General features: G+C 39.9%; 1 protein-coding gene across 1 annotated transcript in view; it reads right to left on the bottom strand.

Annotated features, from left to right (window-relative positions):
* The window catches only part of lonp2 (lon peptidase 2, peroxisomal), a 29,600-nt gene that overhangs the window by 7,986 nt on the left and 2,585 nt on the right, over window positions 1-19,029 (bottom strand). The window contains exons 3-12 of the mRNA XM_031294820.2: window positions 17,653-17,766; window positions 15,971-16,102; window positions 15,552-15,674; window positions 15,302-15,465; window positions 11,754-11,848; window positions 10,814-10,932; window positions 10,447-10,586; window positions 4,897-5,038; window positions 3,224-3,374; window positions 944-1,070 (exon numbers count right to left, since the gene is read on the bottom strand). Of these exons, the coding sequence (XP_031150680.1) occupies window positions 944-1,070; window positions 3,224-3,374; window positions 4,897-5,038; window positions 10,447-10,586; window positions 10,814-10,932; window positions 11,754-11,848; window positions 15,302-15,465; window positions 15,552-15,674; window positions 15,971-16,102; window positions 17,653-17,766 (1,307 nt within the window). The remainder of the gene's footprint in view (window positions 1-943; window positions 1,071-3,223; window positions 3,375-4,896; window positions 5,039-10,446; window positions 10,587-10,813; window positions 10,933-11,753; window positions 11,849-15,301; window positions 15,466-15,551; window positions 15,675-15,970; window positions 16,103-17,652; window positions 17,767-19,029) is intronic.

Below are 19,029 nucleotides of genomic sequence, written 5' to 3'. Positions count from 1 at the left end.
CAATTTAATGACTTCCAGGTTAGCCTCAGATGTAAGCTGCCAGCTGGCTTGAGCGCTCGGCTTCACACATCGCACATCACACACTAGATCTGTTCTTCACAGGCTAAACGTAGAAGCTTTAGTGAAGATGCAACCACAATGTCCATATAAATAAAAATTGAGTCTAATTTGATTAAATTTTAATACTACATTTACATGATTACTGCAGCAGGAGATAAATGTCTTATAGAAGCTGATATGCCTGTACATATGACATTATAAATATTCATTTTACTACAAATGTCTCAGTTCAGGTCAGTTCTGTTCAGTTTCAGTTCAGTTTAGTTTCTTGTCATTCAAAACACAACTAATCACAAGCCCAAGACAAACAACCCAGAGCGTTTTTTTTTTCCTCCTATCCTAAAATCTCCATCAATGATTTAGTCATACTGCTTATGTTGAAACTGACTTTACAAAGTGCTTTACATTTCAGGATCAAATTAACGGATCATTAACAGGGAGATGATGGCTTTAATGTAAATAAAAAGAATGATGAAATCCATCACTCACAAATAATTTAAAAACAAAGTTTATAAATGGGCCTGTGATTTACATTTTACAGAAACACCAGTTTATGTGTGGGAGAAGGTGTAGGCATCTGGGCCCAGGAGACTTAGTGTACATAATCAAACTCATTCTGATGTGCCAATGCCACACTGAGTGAACTACAAATACTGGTCATTTTGTAAATCAATCAATTATTTTGGGATATAAACAGCTTTTTTATTTATTAATTTCATTGACAGTTATACTCTGTATTGAGCTCAAAATCATTGCTTTATTTGATGGCCTTGCTGCCCTGGTATTTGGCCTTTGTGCCCTCAAAAAAATGACAACCTTTCCTTGCCCCTAAAGAGATGAAAATCCACGTCCGCTCATTATGTATGCGTTCTTTAGTGTGTACCTGCTGATTATATGCTGTGTGGTGTCCTGTGGTATATGCAGCTGTTGAGGCGTTAATCCATGCTGCTCCAGCTGATTTGGGATCAGGTGACGGTGAGCTATCTCCACCTTCTCTTCTTGAGTGTAGCCTAAAGACACACAGACACACACACAGACACACACACACTTTGATAAATCATCCCCTAAAAGTAGTAAATCATACTATCTAATTACATTTAAAGAGTACTCAACCGATAACAGTAGATCTGTAAGAGTGTCAGACTTATGATTGACCATTTAAAAGTACAGTATCTAAATAGAAGGAGCAAAGATATTGTCTTTTTTATTCCATTCTTCTTCTAGGTGCCTGCACTGTCCACAATGCGACTTGACCGCCGACAGTTTGGTTGCAGATTTGGGTGTGTTGTGCTAGTAGCGGACATGGACTGCTGATGGAATTTAACTACTGAGCAAATTCTGGGACTGTCAGAAATGAAATAAACAAATAAATGAATAATAGTACTTCCCAAAGCAGACGTAATGTGCTTAATAATTGATGTGCAAAAGTTACTTAAGTTGTTTTTTTTAATTTTTTCTTTGTTCCCTCGAATTACAAATTTTTGCCCTAAAATGACTTAATTCCCTCAATCTAATAGTGTAATTTGATCAAGTTAAGAATGAGTTTGCTCGACCAGCACATTGTTTTTTTTTTTTTTTATACAAAGTCAGTTTTCCTTCCCTGCCAGCTGCCACCAAAAACATCTCTTGACTTAATCCTAGAAACCAAACCAGAGGTTAGGGAACAATAACCAGGATATGGAAGACTCGTCACACTCAATGATTAAGAAAAACTGGGGAAATGATGGAAAAAAGTATTAACTCTTCATCTATTTGTGCGAGGCATGGTTTTAAGATTGTACACTGCCCCTCATAGGTCTAAGGGTTAGTTCAAACTTCTGACAGCCTTTATCACACATGGTCATGTAACAGCATTCTGGGCGTTTTTTTATTTAAAGTTTATTCAGACATCGCAGGTCAGACTTTTTTATGACTTTTTGGTGCGTACTATCGGAGGATCTGTACTAGAAAAGTACAGTTAAACAGTATGGTACAGTGTTTCCTCTAGGAATTTGGACAACTTTTTTTTCCATCAAAAGCTGCAGATCAGAGGAAAATCACACACACAACAAAAGGACTTTATTTTACAAATATGATGGAATGTTTTGTTTTATAACTGTATTGAAGCACTTTCTTTCATGAATAAAATTGTGCAATATTGTGTTTCTTCAACGTTTTGAATATTTTCTTATTGAATTGTTATAATTTTATTGATCCACCTCTTGATTAGATGTCTAACTGTCTTTCGAATTACAACTTAGGCTTGACTCTTAAAACACGGAATTTGGGAAAAAATAAAACAGAATCTGGAAAATATTAGAACAGATTTCATAAGACCCTAGGTAACCTATGCATGACTTTATTTGTAATGAATTGAGTGCTGGCAGCGGTGGCTGTGGTGGTTGTGTGTGCGCACACATTTGTATGGATCCAATTGTCATCGGATACGCAGCTGGACCCCGACTACACGGCAATCAATTCAATCACACAGATGCACTCTGCTTGGGATTAGTTATGTCACAAAAGCAAGAGTTTGGGCCCTATCTTGCAGCACAAGGCCTGACGCAAGTTTCTTTGCTAGTTTAAGACCGACGCAGTTGTCAATTTCCTGTCCAGCGCCCACGTCGTTCAAATAGCAAATGCACCTGCGTCCATCTGTGCGCCCATGGGTGTGCTGGTCTTACAGGGAGATGTGTTCAGGTGCATTCTTGGCGTATTGTTATCTTGAGGCAGCGGAACGTGATCGCACCATTGACCAAGAAAAACCTGGTCTACAGTCAATAACGCAGCATTTCATTGTTATTTCAACAGCAAATTAGTAAAATGCGCCTAGGTACACACACAGCGGCACACAAACATCCTAAAGATTAAAAATAAAAATATTAGGGTGCAAATCCGCCATTGTAATAGCAATGCGCCAAGGTACAAACGCGCCTGGCTTTTAAAGGGAATGGGAGATGACACTCTGATATGTTTATTGCATGTTACACCCAAAACACACCTATGAATTAATTAATTAAGTACAACCCTTTTGAACCATGCGCCTGGCGCACGGACCCTTTTTCCCGCCGTTAAACTAGCAAAAGTGGAGGCGATTCGATCGTTAAAATTGGGCCCTTTGTCTTCAAGATCAACTGGAAACTGCGGAGAGGATTCCTGAAAGTGACTTTCTGTCTACACCCACCTGGTACCTGCAGCACCTCCATCCTGTCCAGCAGGGCAGGGGGAATGGTTGCTGTGGTGTTTGCAGTGGCAATAAAGAGCACTTGGGAGAGGTCAAAGGCCACATTGAGGTAATGGTCTGTGAAGCTGTGGTTCTGCTCTGGGTCCAGGACCTTAGGGAACAGTAGAGACCGTTTCAGTGTGTGTGTTTTTACTGTTTAATCAAACTTCATTTCAGTCAATCACTCAATTAGCTGGAAAGCTAAGTTAACCGCCAGGTTAAGCTTAATGCACCAAAGGTTAAAGCAGGAATTAAAAAGCAGTAAAGACATCTGATACTACAACACAAGTCATCTGAGGCTACATCCCCACTACTACGTTTTAAAATTAACATCTTTTGCTATGTTTACGCCTAGCGTCCACACTTTCAAGCATTTGCGGTGCTCACATTTCCGAGGCCCTAAAACAGAGACATTTGGAAACGCTGCTAACCCTGTTTTAATTTGAAATCTCCGCAATGATGCAGAAACCCACGTTCGCTTCCTGATTGGGTCTTATCAGTCACAAACACACATCCTTCATCAGCCTTGACCACCGGGGGTTAAATCAACATGGATAACGAATTACAGCCGTTTTTGACCTGGTTGTTGATGCTAGCAGCTGTTGTGCAGTAATATTTTTGCATTTTATAATGCTACTAGTGCCTACATGCGCAGGAGGCAAGCTAGAGCTGGGCAATATATCGATATTATATCGATATCGTGTGTGTATATATGAGACTAGACATCGTCTTAGATTTTGGATATCGTAATATCGCAATATGACATAAGTGGTGTCTTTCCTGGTTTTAAAGGCTGCATTACAGTAAATTTTCTGAACTTACCAGACTGTTCTAGCTGTTCTGTTATTTGCCTTTACCCACTTAGACATTATACCCACATTACTGATGATTATTTATCAAAAATCTCATTGTGTAAATATTTTGTGAAAGCACCAATAGTCAACACTACAATATAGTTGTGGTATCGATATCGAGGTATTTGGTAAAAAATATAGTGATATTTGATTTTCTCCATATCGCCCAGCCCTAAGGCAAGCTACTATTTGAGCAACAATTCCTGTGTCTAGCATCGTTACAGGTGCTGTGCCAAGAATTGCATCCACAGGGAAAGTACTGTTTAAAAACGTTGTAATCTTCGTCGTGATGTTCATCAATGATGATAAATGATCTGAAGTCTAAAGTTTTAGTAGGTTTAGAATCATCAATGTTTCATTAGACTCAATAGTAGTAGCCAGTGTTGTAGTCGAGTTATCAACTGTAGAGTCAAGTCTCGAGACCCCAGTGTTCGAGTCCGAGTCACCAAAGAGGAGTCTGAGTCGAGTCCCCATTACCTGAGTTTGAGTCCGAGTCGAGTCACAAGTCCAGGGAATATTGATTCGAGTCGGACTCGAGTACTCCATCAATGGTAGTAGCATTACCTTGCTGCCCGCGAGGTGGATGCAAAACTCGGCACAACATCAGCACACGTTTGCCCAGTATAGACGGAGGTTAGTTCTGAAACAGGGCTAAAACACTGGTGAGGAAGGAGATTAGTTTAATTTCAACCATTAAGTAACGCCGTAACCTAAATAATAACTAAACTGAGAGAGAGTAATGAAGTGACTGAACTGGACTGAGAGAGAAACAGAGCTGACCTCCAGCAGTGCAGCTGCAGGGTCTCCTTGCAGGCTCTTCCCCAGTTTGTCCACCTCGTCCAGGAGGAACACAGGATTATTGACGGCCACTGTCTTCAAACCGTTGATGATGCGGCCGGGCATGCTTCCTACATATGTGCGTCTGGAGAAAGGAGCAGAATTTGAACTACTGACCTACTGTGTAAATATTGACAACAGAAAAGTGCAAAAGGTGAACATCACGTCTCTATTCTATTTTGTAATGACACGTTATCATTTGCATAGCCGGCTGTTATCGACTTTGTAACGTTGGCCGAGGCGGAGGCACAAAAACCGAGAGGGAGACCCAGTTTGCAGTCCAGATGGTAACGTTCATCTCGTGCAGCCTTATTTACAGTGCAAATCTGGCCCAAAAATATATATAAGTTAACTGGAGAGAAGAAAATATTTACCAAAAGAAAAACCATGGAATAACTGAATGTGAAACTGTTGAAAACTATGACTATGGGCCCTGCCACAACATCTTCCCCATGGAATGGCATTAGCTGCAGTGTGTCTGTCTTAGCCTCAATGTAAACCTCTGCTGTGGGGACCTGCTCCTCATGTCCATGGACACAGATAACTGGGACAGTTTCTCCCTCACTCCACAACTCCCTCTGAAAAAAGTTGAGACTGAACAAAGGACTGGGAACAACCAGTTAAAAAGAGAGTTCTCTGCGCTTCTGCAGACCACAACAATCCGGTGCAAACAAGGCAGGACAAAACAGTGCAAAGTAACAAAAAATTGCCGGTGCAACACAGCTGTCTTCTTACTTAATAGTTGTATTTCTTAAGGTGCATAACAGTGACGATGTAGGGTTACATCTTCATCAGAGTCCTTGGAGAGAATGGGGCCCTTAATAAGAATCATCAACAGGTGTGATTGTGCGTAAGATGGGTGTTAGCTGCCTGAAGATACACCCATCTCAACCAAGGTGTTACACTCATTAATCAGTCATTAAAGGGCAAATGCCCACAAACAGGTCAAAAGTGATTAAAAACAATGTTGATAGGTAACAAATATAAAATGTTCACAATACAGGGCTTTGGGGGGTTTACAATTTAGCTGCACAGTGGCCAGAGGGGAATCTACCTGCTCTTCAGGGGGAACAATAAACTCAGGTCTGGGGACATAACAGAGGCTAGTGGCTTTGTGCTTATTAATGGGGCAAACTGGACGTGTATGGCCTGCCTCACCACAGACTAATTCCAGAAGAGTGCATTGCGCTACCACGCAACAATAATAAAATAATGCAGACACAAAGTTGTCAGTGACAAATGCGAGCATGTTTTAAGCATTTGCAAACTGAAAGCAGGGAATGTGTAGTTTATGTGGTTCCAAGAAAGGATATAAAAAAATGTTTTTGTCGTTGTTGAACAAACTGAATAATCGATCATTAAAGAATTTTAAATCTTTATCCCTTGCACTCCTCCTAATGTTGGTATGTCAGACACATGTTTCCCATCTGGCTGTCCTGCCTTCCTTTAAAATACCAGGATCAGTCCTGCAACCTATGATGAACTGTGCTCTGCCACGCTCACCTCTCCACACACACACACACACACACACACACACACACACACACACACACACACACACACACACAACTGAGGAATATTTCTAAATTAAGAACACTAGTGTCAAAGGGTGAGTTGGAGATGATCATTCATGCTTTCATTTCCTCTCGTTTAGATTACTGCAACAGTCTTTTTACCTGTTTGAGTAAGAAGGAGCTTTACAGTCTCCAGGCTGTTCAGAACTCGGCTGCAAGGCTTTTAACTCACATTAATAAAAGGGCACACATCACACCTGTTTTAGCAGCACTTCACTGGTTACCAGTCCAGTATAGAATTCAATTTAAAATCCTGGTCCTTACTTTTAGAGCCCTTCACGGTCAAGTTCCTCCCTACATCTCTGACTTGATACAGCTTCATACTCCCACCCTTAGTCGCAGGTCATTAGGTCAGAGGCTATTAGTGGTTCCCCGCACTCAATTTAAAACTAGAGGGATCGTTCATTCCAAGCAGTGGCTCCTAGGCTGTGGAATGTCTTGCCTCCCTCTCTACATTGTGTGAATTCTGTTGAATCTTTTAAAAAGCAACTGAAGACTCTGCTATTCAAGCAGGCTTTTAGTCGAGGGGTTTTTATGGTTGTTTATGTTTTCTATTTTTATTTAAATTTTCTTATATTTTAATTTGCTGTGTTGTATTACTTACTTACTACACGTACACACACACACACTTCAATATGTTGCTTGTTAATCCAACCTAACACTATATACTAGTGCACACACACAACAGAGTGTCTGCGTTGTGTGTGTTTTGATAGACTTCAGAGTAGGGATGTCATGATCACCTTTTTTGGCTCCCGATTAAAAAGAAAAAAAAAAAAACCTGAATATCTGCCGATACTGAGTCCCCATCCGATACTTGTATTTGCCTAGGTAATAGAGCTGCACGCCGTTTTTTAGTTTACAAAAATGACTAAGTAAACAAAGTAACTATAAGATGTCTTCAGCTTAATACATTTAACTTAGCGCAGCTAGCATTTTCATTAAACTCACATATAAAATCAACTTACATTCTGCCGCAAATTGTGCTCAACTGACGTTAATGATCGAAGTAAGGTGATCGGGGTAATCACCGATCTCTGATCAGTTAAAAAAAAGCCCATATTGGCCCCGATCCGATACTTTCAATCGGGACATCCCTTCTTCAGACTCATTCGGGACCGAGGCTGTTAACAGAACGATCAATGGCGAGCTGAGTGACGTTACTGCCGAATTCTGACTTTTTACTGACTCGGGTTACGAAATATACTGTGTAGGTGTGAGTCAATTAATACACTGTAGTTCACATGTTGTTTGTGTTGCAGTGAACTTCACTTGATATATGATGTGAGAGAAACTACACCATAATCTTTCATTACCACGGCTGATGATCTATTTCGCAAAGTACATATTTATGGTTGTCAGATTATAGTTTCAGAAGAAAGTCAATTCCACACAGATTAACGCTGTCGTACTTTTTGCCAGAACATAACAAGTGACCACCTCTTGCCCATATCTGAGGTTATTTGATTTAATTGTTCCTATATGATATAAAAGGCAATGACAATGGGGTTTACCTGTCAGAGGCCAACTTTCCACATCACTAAATGTGGAGGTCCCATTACTGATGTGCTGTTAGAACCTATAAATGTCAGCAGGACCTTAACATGCACATGGGTGTGTTTACTCATCAGTCTTTTAAATGACACACAGGTGGGCTGGAAACATATTGGCAGGATTTCCAAGCGATCTCGATACATCTTGAGCCAGTGTGCTGAAAATATTTCATTTTTCCTCTCCAACATGTTTTTTAAGAAAAAGTTGCGTTAATCTTTCCTGGGTTGTACTTGTCAATGTGATGTTTGAAATGTAATCCAAATACTTTACTCATGTGCTCCAATACACTTCCACAGAGCCAACGTAAGCACCACCATCCATACAATATATACTCATAGTCACAGGTGGGTACTAACAAGTTACATTTACTCCGTTACATGTACAAGTAACTTTTAAGTAAATTGTACTTGTCAGAATAGTTTCAATGCACTCTTGAGTAGATTTTTAGAGAAAGATCATTCCTATTACTCGGTTACATTTAGATGCAATCATTCCGCAACTTTTATTTACTATTTAATTCATTCACGATCATTAAGAGGCAGGTGGTCAGCTGGTCCCAGGTCTGCTGGCCCTCTGTTATCCTACCGCAGCCAGGCCTCCACCAGGGTTATTATAGTTTTGAATTTTCAATTACTTTTTATTTTAGTTTAGTTTTGACTTTTCAATTTCATTTTAGTTTAGTTTTAGTTAGTTTTCAGAGTGTGTTTGCTAGTTTTAGCTTAGTTTCAGTTTTCCAGAGAGATTTAGTTTTTATATTTTGCGTTTGTTTTTGTCAGGGCCAGGTATAATGTCTCAGTAGCCACATATACATACAAAATTGTGGTTGGAGAACTATGTAGGAAGGGCCATAATGTTTAATGTCTAATCGTTGCTCTACTTTAGTGTCCGATGTGAAGCAATTGCTGCACAGCGGCATCTCCTGGAATGTCAATATCAAATCTGTTTAATTTCTGAAAAAAAAAAAAAAAAAAATGAAAACTGAAATGATTTGCGTTCATTTCTATTTGATTTTATACCTTCTTTAACCTGGCAATATTTCCGCTGATTTTTTCAGTTTTTCACTGCTTAATTTTGGTTTAGTTTACTATAATAACCCTGGCCCTGCACACGACTCTGTTCAAAGCAGCATGGCTGAAGCTCCATCAGGAGTAACGTTGACATCATGGCTTTCAAATAGCACTAGCAGCTAATATTTACAGACAAATCTACGTTGGACGTCAGTGGACTCCGGTTGGAGTCAGTACATGCTGAAAACTGAGCTGACAGAGCGCAGTAAGCGTCTGTTTTGTTAATGCTAAGAAGTTTAATAACATATACATTACTACTCCTGTCTTCTGTTGTCATGTAAGTATTCAAGCTAACGGTGTGCAAGCGGTGTGCATTTAACTAGTCATGCTCATTGGTGTAGCCTGATAAAGAGAGACAGAAAATGTAGAGATCCAATTATGCATATACGAAAAAAGCTAACACCTGATATGTGGCTTTCTGTTACAGAAACCAGGACTAAGGACATTTATACTGGGATTATCAAAGTTAATACACGTCAAATTAGGACACATGTCGAGACTCTTTATATTTACTTTTTGACATAACCGATTATTGGTGTACTTAATACATACGTAGAGTATAATATTAATGTAATATTTTGTTTCCACCCTTGAGAGTTACAGACTGGGAATATTGTCTGGTGTATATGTGGTCAGGTTATCTAATCAGGAGATGATGACTTGTCATTTTTATCAGGAATGAAAACAGGTGTATGTTCCCTTTCTTTCCCTTAACCTGACGAAGATCATCCATTGTTTAAATAAATCCAGTCAAATAAATACTTAGAGGGGGGGGGATAAGATAGTAGTGTGCCGGTGTTTTATTTTTATTTATTTTTAAAGTTACTCGCTACTTCAGTCATTTTTTCAGTAAATACTTTTTTTACTCAAACTCAAGTAGTTATATTGATGACTACTTTTACTTCTACTTGAGTACCTGTTTCTGCAAAGTAACAGTACTGGGACCTGAGGACAGTTTTTTGGCTACTCTACCCAGCTCTGCTCATACTGCAGTGGCACTAGCCAATGTCTCGATTATCCGTGTCCTGAAACTAGATGACAGAATTACACACTGTTTAACAACACAAACCCATCTGCAGTGAATCAAGGTTTTAATAAGATGAATAACCTCTAATTTAAGTCTATAAATTCTTATCTTTGATAGGTCTAAGGAAATATGTATATTTATATTATGTACTTGGTCTTGCCTCACCTTGTAAACTCTCCCCTCTGCTCCAGAAAACTCAGCCTCTACACTGTGGTCATGAGACTTCTGCTGTTATGGAATCTCCAGTGGAGTTGCGTTTTAATGAGCGTACCTGTGTCCGCGGATGTCAGACTGGTCACAGACGCCTCCCAAAGCGATGCGGTGAAACTCTCTGCCCAGAGTCCTGGCTATGGAGCGTCCCACGCTGGTCTTACCGACTCCTGGAGGCCCCACAAAGCAGAGGATGGGTCCCTAAAGACAGAGCAGCAGCATGAAATTCACAGGATTAATATAATAATAATAATAATAATAACAATAACAACAACAACAACAACTTTTATTTATATAGCGCCTTTCATGAAACCCAAGGACACCTTACAGAATTACAGTGGCTATACTAAGGGAGGTATTATGTGACACATTAAAGAAATCCCTGACTTTTTGTACTTTTAATGGACAGAGCGGTCTAATAGACGCACCTTCAGGGAAGTCTTCAGCTGTCTAACAGCCAAGTACTCCAGCACGCGTCTCTTTAGCTTGTCCATGGCATAGTGATCGTTGTCCAATAGAGTGCGAGCGGCTCGGATGTCCAGGCAGTCTGAAGAGTGCGTGTGTGTGTGTGTGTGTGTGTGTGTGTGTGTGTGTGTGTGTGTGTGCGTGCATGCGTGAGATAATGGATCAAAGAAAAGAAGAGAAAACATTAAAGTTAGTGAAGGTGGGAGCTGCAGAAACAGAGGGATGAGTGACTGTAATTTGAGAAAGTGAGGAGGAAGAAGAGTACAGTACAGACAAGTCTGCTTAAAGCTTTTTTAAAAACAATCAGATTTATTTGCAGGTAATACTGCGGCTGTGATCTTTGGCTAGTCTCCACTAATATTAGTTATTGAGCCATCAGCAGCAGAGACAAAGCAGAGCAGTGGCAAAGACTCGGTGTCGAACACCAGTGTTATGTCAGTTTGTGAAATCTATTGGCAGCGGCCGTGATATTCTGATATTGTTGCTGGCCACCACAAATACATAATGTTTTTGTGTGGTACGCTGTATTTTCTCTTTGTGTAAGATCGTTGCCTTGGTATTTTAAAAAGGAAATGACCCTGGGTTCACATTTGGACATGAGAGATACCGGATGTGAGACTTGTAAGTGGCGTTAAGTACTTTATTTAAAGCTGTGAAGGGCAGTAGAACAAGCTGTAGACACGGTATCACTAACATATCATCATATTAAAATGATGAATGTAATTCTAATATTCACTCTCCTTTCAGCTCTGGTTTGCTCTCCACCAACTGTTGTGTAAAATATCTGTCTCTTCAGCTGCTAAATGCTGCACTATGTTCACCAGCTAATGAAACATTTACTGAAACATATATTTAGGCTTATGAAACATTTGGCTTGTGGACCTGGTCACCAGCTTTGTTTACCTTTGGTGCTTTTGCTCCATGGCAACTCTACCATCAGATCCAAGTAGTTTCGGGTCAGGGCATACTCAGGCATGGACTGAGGCATCTTCTTCAACCTGAATACAGATGAATGGGTTTAAATGTAACGCTGGTCAGACTGTGGACCGGGATGCATTAAACAGAAAAGAAGTAGGGTTATGCATTCAAGACAAAACCACATCTGAGTAATGATTTGAAGGGATCAAAGAAGAATTGAAAGGGTTCTTTAAAATGTTGGATTAAAAAAAAAAGAAAAAAGAATCAAGCTTTGTTCTCCTAAAAGTACATCAACTAAAAAATATCAGCATAAGGGCTTCACAATTAATGGCCAAAGGGGAACTTTCATATTTTTCAACCTGAAACCTATTTTTCCATGTATTTGTGTCTTAGTGACTAATGGGAACAACCATTTTTGTAAATGGGTCCAGTATTAAGCGAGTGTAGCTGCAGCTAGCAGCCGCAAAATGGGCTACAATGTAACAATTACGAACCGTCAATGTACGTCCACTAAAAGTGCTTGTTTTTTTTACCATGACAGGCTCAGATTGTTATTAGTGGAAAGATTGTAAAGTCTCGCGAGGTTCTTGTTGCCGGAAGACAGCGGTGCGGAAGGTGAGTGAGAGAGTTGGAGAGGGGCATGCCGAGTTGAGTTCGATGTGTTGGAGTACAGGAAGTGTAGCTTTGTGTTGTCTAAAAGATTTGAAATTGCGCATTTCCGAGTTGTGCTAACAAAATGTGAGAGCTATACTTTGCACAGCTTTCACAGACGTTACAGATAGGCTGAAGTTGTCGCTAGCTGTGCTAGCATACAGCTACAAATGGATCCAAACACTCCTTTCCACAGACTGCGCTTTGCAGACCATCGGGTCTGTAGTAACCATTTTGACCGGGGATGACTACACCCAGTCAAAGAGGAGAAGAAATCCTATACCGAAGCTAATTTTCCTAAAGAAAAAAATGCTGTTCCAAGAGTGGAGAGCTGCAGACAGAGCGGAGGTAAGATAATGCTATTAGCTAAAGTTACTGTGTTGACCCGGCATCAGTAAGTTACACACAAAAGCATGGCAGAATAACGGCATCGTACACCAAGCACTGTTACTGCTACTACCTCTATCAGAGGTATTTTTATACGTAGAATGACTTTGGCTCTGCTCATCTCACACAGGCTGGCTATGGATGCGGGGACAACCTCAATAACTACTGTAAATACGAGGCTATGCTCGGTTTTGTTACGCTAACAAAGTGAGATAGAGCCAAAGTTGATGGCTAAACTTGACTGTCACTGACTGAACATTTTAGCAAACATATTATTCTGGCTGGATATGTTGACGTGTATGTCGATGTGTGTTGCCCTAATGTAGGCTGTAAATGTTATGGTTTGGACATTTCTGTTACCTGTTTGTACATTTCTGTTGCCTTGTTTATAGATTTTTGTATGTATATTTCTGTTGTGTATATTTCTGTTTAGTTATCTCCCTGTTTTTTCTATAGGTTTCTGTTCCCTGTCTGGTAAATGTATCCTGTGTTGTGTAGTGTTGTCTGTATATATTTTGTCTGTTCCTGGTTGTGCGTTCCCTGTTAGTTCTGTTTCCCGTTTTATTTTGATAGTCTGTTTTCTGTCTTGTCATGTCCAGCTTTACTTTGTGTTTTCCCGCCTTAGTTGATTGTCCTGCCTCGCCCTGATGTGCTTCACCTGTTGTCTCACCTGTTGCTGGTTTGCTCGTCTCCTAGTTTATTTAGCCTCTGTGTTTCCCTTTGTGTCCTGTCAGATTGTTTTGTGTCCTCGTGCCGTCAGTGTTTGCCGCTTGTGTGAGTTTGTGTGCTTCTTCGTGTCTGTTCTGGTCTGTTTCTTCCCCTCCTGTATTTCCCTGGTTTTTGACTCCCTTGGCTTTTTTTTTTTATGCCTTTTCTTGTTTTGGAATCGGTTTTTGCCTGCTGCTTCATCCAGGACTCCCTTTGTTCATTTTTGTGTTTTGACTAATAAATCAGACCTAACAAACCTCCTACCTGCCTGCCTGCCTCTCCCTGCGTTTGGGTCCACTATTCCTCGCTCCCCGCAACAGTAAACACACTATCAGATTGTTTATTGTGTAGTCAATGAATGAACATTTTTTGCTAGGAAAAGTAGCATGCATGCATGTGTGTACAGTTCTGTTACGTTTGGTGTCCATTGCCCATTGCAAGATCGTATTTGTTATTCCATCTTTAAAACTCTCCTAGCTTGATAGCAATTGTTATCCGACTTATGTTAAGTACATGACAATCTACCTTCGCAACTCTAATGCTGTGTGTGGAAACTGAAGCAGTTGTGGGAGGCGTCATATCTGGTTTTGGTCATGCAACCTTTTTGACCCTATTTCCTCCAACTCCCAGCATTTGTACTACTGTGGATTGATGGGGATGAGATGACTAAAAAGATGAGTATAGCAATTGTTTTTTATGGACGTATTTTTCTGACCTTGTTATTTTAATAATTGTTGTTTAATATACAGTAAGTCCATATGTTTGCTTTGTTTCTTTGTAGGAGGCTTTTACAGGCAAGAAATGCAATAGTGCAAATCATTTGTTTTGGTTATAGAATAAAATAAACGCTTTCCCTGAGAATCATGATCTAAATTCTTAAAAAACAAATCGCGATTCTCATTTTATCAAGAATCTTGCAGCCCTCCTCTGCTGGCATTGTAAGAAATATAAAAGGTACTTTTTTTTTCATATGCTTTGGCCATGTGAACAACTTTGAATTATTTTGGAAATTTGTTACCAAGCTGATATCTGTGTTTAAATGTATCCGTTCCCCTTTCACCTCGTTTATGTCTTTTGGGAATTAATATCAGACAAGTGGAATAAATATGAACGTATGTACATAGATCTTGCTTTGATGGCAGCTAGGAAATGCATAGCTTTAAAATGGAAGGCTTCCAAACCCCCAGCAATAGTCCACTGGTGGAATGAACTCTCAAGCTACTTTGTTATGGACAGCATTTATTATAAGAGTAAAGACAGAACCTCCGACTTTTTGAAGATATGGCAGTCTCATGGAGAATTAGATTTTTAAACATTTTTACATTAATGTTAGGGATTACGACAAAAGTGTGCATTTATAATGTTTGATTTGTTTGTTTTGTAGTTTTGTGTCTTTATTTTTATTTATGTTTCTGGCATTTCTTGTCGGTTTTGTCCTAGTGTGAAAGATCTGAAATATGAATAACGAGATGTATGTATGAAATATCGTTACACTGTTTTTGAAAAAAAAAATTACAAATATTTATATATTTTTTAAATTTAAAAAAATAAAAATTAAATTAAAACATTTCAATTAAATTAAAAATTAAATATCTTCCAGCCCTAATCAGCATGTGCCATTATTTCACCGCAAGTATTTGCATTTTAGAACTGTGCAGTCAAAGGCACAGTCCAAGAAAGCTATTGCAAATAAATGCTTATTTTAAACTGCAGCTGTTAAATACATTTCAGAGATAACTAGGACAGAGTGACCACAAACGTCATGGCTTATTATAGGGCGAGTTTACCTCTTGAGCTCTTTGAGGCAAACTCTAAGTGCAGCTTCAGACATCTTGGCCCCGTGGACCTTCCTTTCCAAGGCTGCAGTGTCATCACCATCCTCATCTTCATCTTCTTCATCCAGGTTGAACTGCCGGCCCGGGAACACTCCACCTTTACGCACCGATAACACCTGATCAGATGAGACACCGAGAGGTGAACAGGGATATCAATACAGACATTGTTGAAAGGAAAAGGAGAAATGCAAATGTTTGTTACCCTTTTCTCATTGTCAGGACCGATTTTCCTGGTTTTCTTTATCAGTTTTAGTCCCTCTATCTGTCTGGTCAACATGGGCAGAGCCTTCTTAAATCGCTCCTCCAAAGTCACCGCATCCAGGACCTTCGCAGCACACGTGGAGAAACAAAAACTTCATTTCAAAATACATTCGCTGTAGAAAACAATCTTTACATTACGCTCACTCTACTGCTACAGGCAACGCAACATTTTCACCGTGTTTGACTTGTTTCTCAACCTAAATAAATTAATAAAAACATTTAATCTGAGTAATTCAAAATATGCTGTAATCACACCATTAAAAACTCTACAAATAGTGGTTTGTCAAATTCCGTTTCTTTCTCTTTTTTGAAGTTATCAGCTTGAAATTCGGTTTACACAGACCCAACAGTTCACTTCACCTGTAGTTTCTCCTTGTTTGAGGTGCGGATCATGGAGGCTAACACATCAGGCAGAGCTTCCCTGGGCAGACTGTCCAACAGACGCCTGAACTTAGCCACCACTGGAACGGACATGTCCAACATACCTAACAACTACACACACACACACACAGAGACATTAGACTTACTGAAACAATTAAGCGTGTATTCGAGGCTTAAGTCCAATTCATCACAGCCTGTTGCTGTCATGATCGATCAGTTTATTGCCTATTTTATCCTCTTTTTTTTATTTTGTTTTACTCTAAAACCCAATGTATGTGTCTTTTTATATTGCCTTGTGTTTCTTTAATATCTTTCTTTACATCTTTATATCTCTTTTTTTTATTTCTCTCCTATGTAATGAACTTTGAAGTGCTTTAGTTGTTGTAGTTGAAAGGTGCAATACTATTTTTTTATGCCTTGCCTATAACGGATAAGACAAATGTTTCTTGTTACTAACTTTTGACATTTTTAGAGTTCATATACCCAGGAATTTGGTATAGCTGTGGTATAAATTATGAATGCAAAGACATATGACGAAGCCTTTTCAGTAATTGATGAATGGGCTTGTCAGTACTTAGAGTAATAGATTTTCCAACTTCCCTAAGTGCTACACACCTGCAACCTGCAGGTCTTCTCACAGCAAGACGAGATAACATAAGAAAGATCTTTATTCATCCTGAAGGAAATTTGTGTGCTCAATGCTCCAAGATACACTGCAATGTGCCAGCAAAGGCAGGGAAGAAGAAAAACTACTCGCTAGTAAGCACAAATATAGTGGATTCAAAACATATTTGTTAGATACAGTGTTTCAGTGAGTAACACTGAATGTAAACATAGATTTTGTTTATAAAGAAAACTCCACAGGACAACTTTTTGCTATTAACACTTTCAAACAAACTGGGAATGCTCTCTCTGCATGCAGGGAGTCCTGCAGAGCTTTTTTTGTGGAGACGGCCAGCCCACAATGAACTGGTGACCAGCTTCACTAACTCAAGTCATTCATGTTTCATTCATTGTTGAATATGCGTACATGCTTGCTGATGCAGACCATTTGTCTTTTAATGTATCAGTCAAATTTGTCACCTGATCCCAGCTGATGAAAAGGCATTTCATTGGTCAGACAGAATATCAAACAATGGTAGGCTAATTAGGCCAAAATAAATTGTATTCTTTTTGTATACAAGTCCAGCCCCCACAGCGTCTGAATGTAGTTGATGAACCCTGGTTTACACACACACACACCCCCCTGTACACACACACCCCTGTATAGGGTTAGGGTTACACACACACACACACACACACACACACACACACACACACACACACACACACACACTTGTTTCACTATCTTTGTGGGGACCCGTAATTGACATAATGCATTCCCTAGCCCCTTACCCTAACCTTAACCATCACAACTAAATGCCTAACCTTAACCCTTACCCTCACCCTAACCATAACCCAATTCTAACCCTAATCCTAAAACCAAGTCTTAACCCTCAAACAGCCCTTTAAAGTTGTGGGGTCAAGCATTTTGGGCCCCACAATGCTGTGCAGACCCCACAAGTATACTGTATTCCCCGGTTTTTGGACCCCATGAATATAGTAAAACACACACACACACACACACACACACACACACACACACACACACACACACACACCTGTACAGCAGCTTGGTAGAACTTGTGGGACAGCTCCCCCAGCTCTCCTTCTTCTGCTGGGACACCCTCTGTTGCTGGGGTCGTGTACTGCTCCAGTTTATCCAATTGCTGCACCTGCAATGATTTTCCAATTAGAAGAGGCACATGTTGCAGTCAGCCTAGTCTATATCGACGACGTTTAATTTCAGTTCAGGTGCCGCCGGAAAGTCCGCCGGACGTCCTTCATGTAGTTACAAACTTTCTAATGCCTCGTTTTATGAGTACAGAAACTATTTGTACTACTGTAGAAGTTTGGTATCATTCCTTGCATTATTAGTGGGGTAATTTACGAGATACAAACGTGGATCCATTAGCGCCTGCACTAAGCTAACCAGCTGATAACGCTAACTCAACCAACGTTATAACAAGGGAAAAAGCTTATGGGGGGTTGTTTGGCTCGAGGTAAATGTGCAAAGCAGCCTAGGGTGAAATTACTCTGAACCATCACTTTAAGGTGATCTCACCCTTGTTGCAACTGACAACCACACAGCTTTATGCAAATAATCGTGCGATGATGTCACACATATATGCAAATGAGTGCATGACGTTACTTGCGCGTAAGCGCTCTTAAAACCCAGGAAACACCCTGTATTTGTACACAAGCAAGAAAGGGGGTGACACGATACACTGCTGCCGCAGGTTTCACACTTTTCTGCTGACTTACAGATGGCAGCAGTAATGCACAAAGAAACCTAGCGATGCACCAACAAACAAAACAAGAAATGAAGAAGACAGACAGGCAAACATGATTTAAACAATAGAGATATTTAAAAAAAACAACAACAAAAAACAGCTGTTATGAGGAAGAAAATGCATTCCAAACATTTGTTATGACTCAGGGGTACAAACGATGTGTTTTGACATTACATGTAAACATACATTTTTTTTATTTTTGTTCACACGAAAATTCTACAGGGTACCTCGTAGCAGGGGTTGTCAAAGTGGGGTTCCGGGAACCTCAAGGGGTCCTTGAGGGGGTTCCAGGGGGTCCCCAGCAAAAAGGGGAATCATTTATTTTTACTATAATTCCATCCATAAGATGACAGAATGTATGACTATTTTGCTAATGGGTTTCATACACTCTCTGTAATAAACATCTAAAAGCAAAACTGGGGGACCCTGGGACACAATCTTAACAAATGGGGGTCCGTGGTCTAATTTGTGTCAGTTTAGGGGTCCTTGATGTGAAAATGTTTTGGAACCACTGCCTTAAAGTACTGGCTAATACTAGTTACAGGGGTCGGTTTTACTGACTTTCACTGCATGGCTAGTGTTAAAGGTTCCCTGTTGAGTTTCAGACCTATAGTAGTGCTATGGAGCCATTTTTCTATGAATGGG

This window comes from Sander lucioperca, chromosome 7 (genome assembly GCF_008315115.2).
Source record: "Sander lucioperca isolate FBNREF2018 chromosome 7, SLUC_FBN_1.2, whole genome shotgun sequence".
NCBI classification, from domain to species: domain Eukaryota; kingdom Metazoa; phylum Chordata; class Actinopteri; order Perciformes; family Percidae; genus Sander; species Sander lucioperca.
This window is presented reverse-complemented; position numbering and strand designations above follow the sequence as displayed.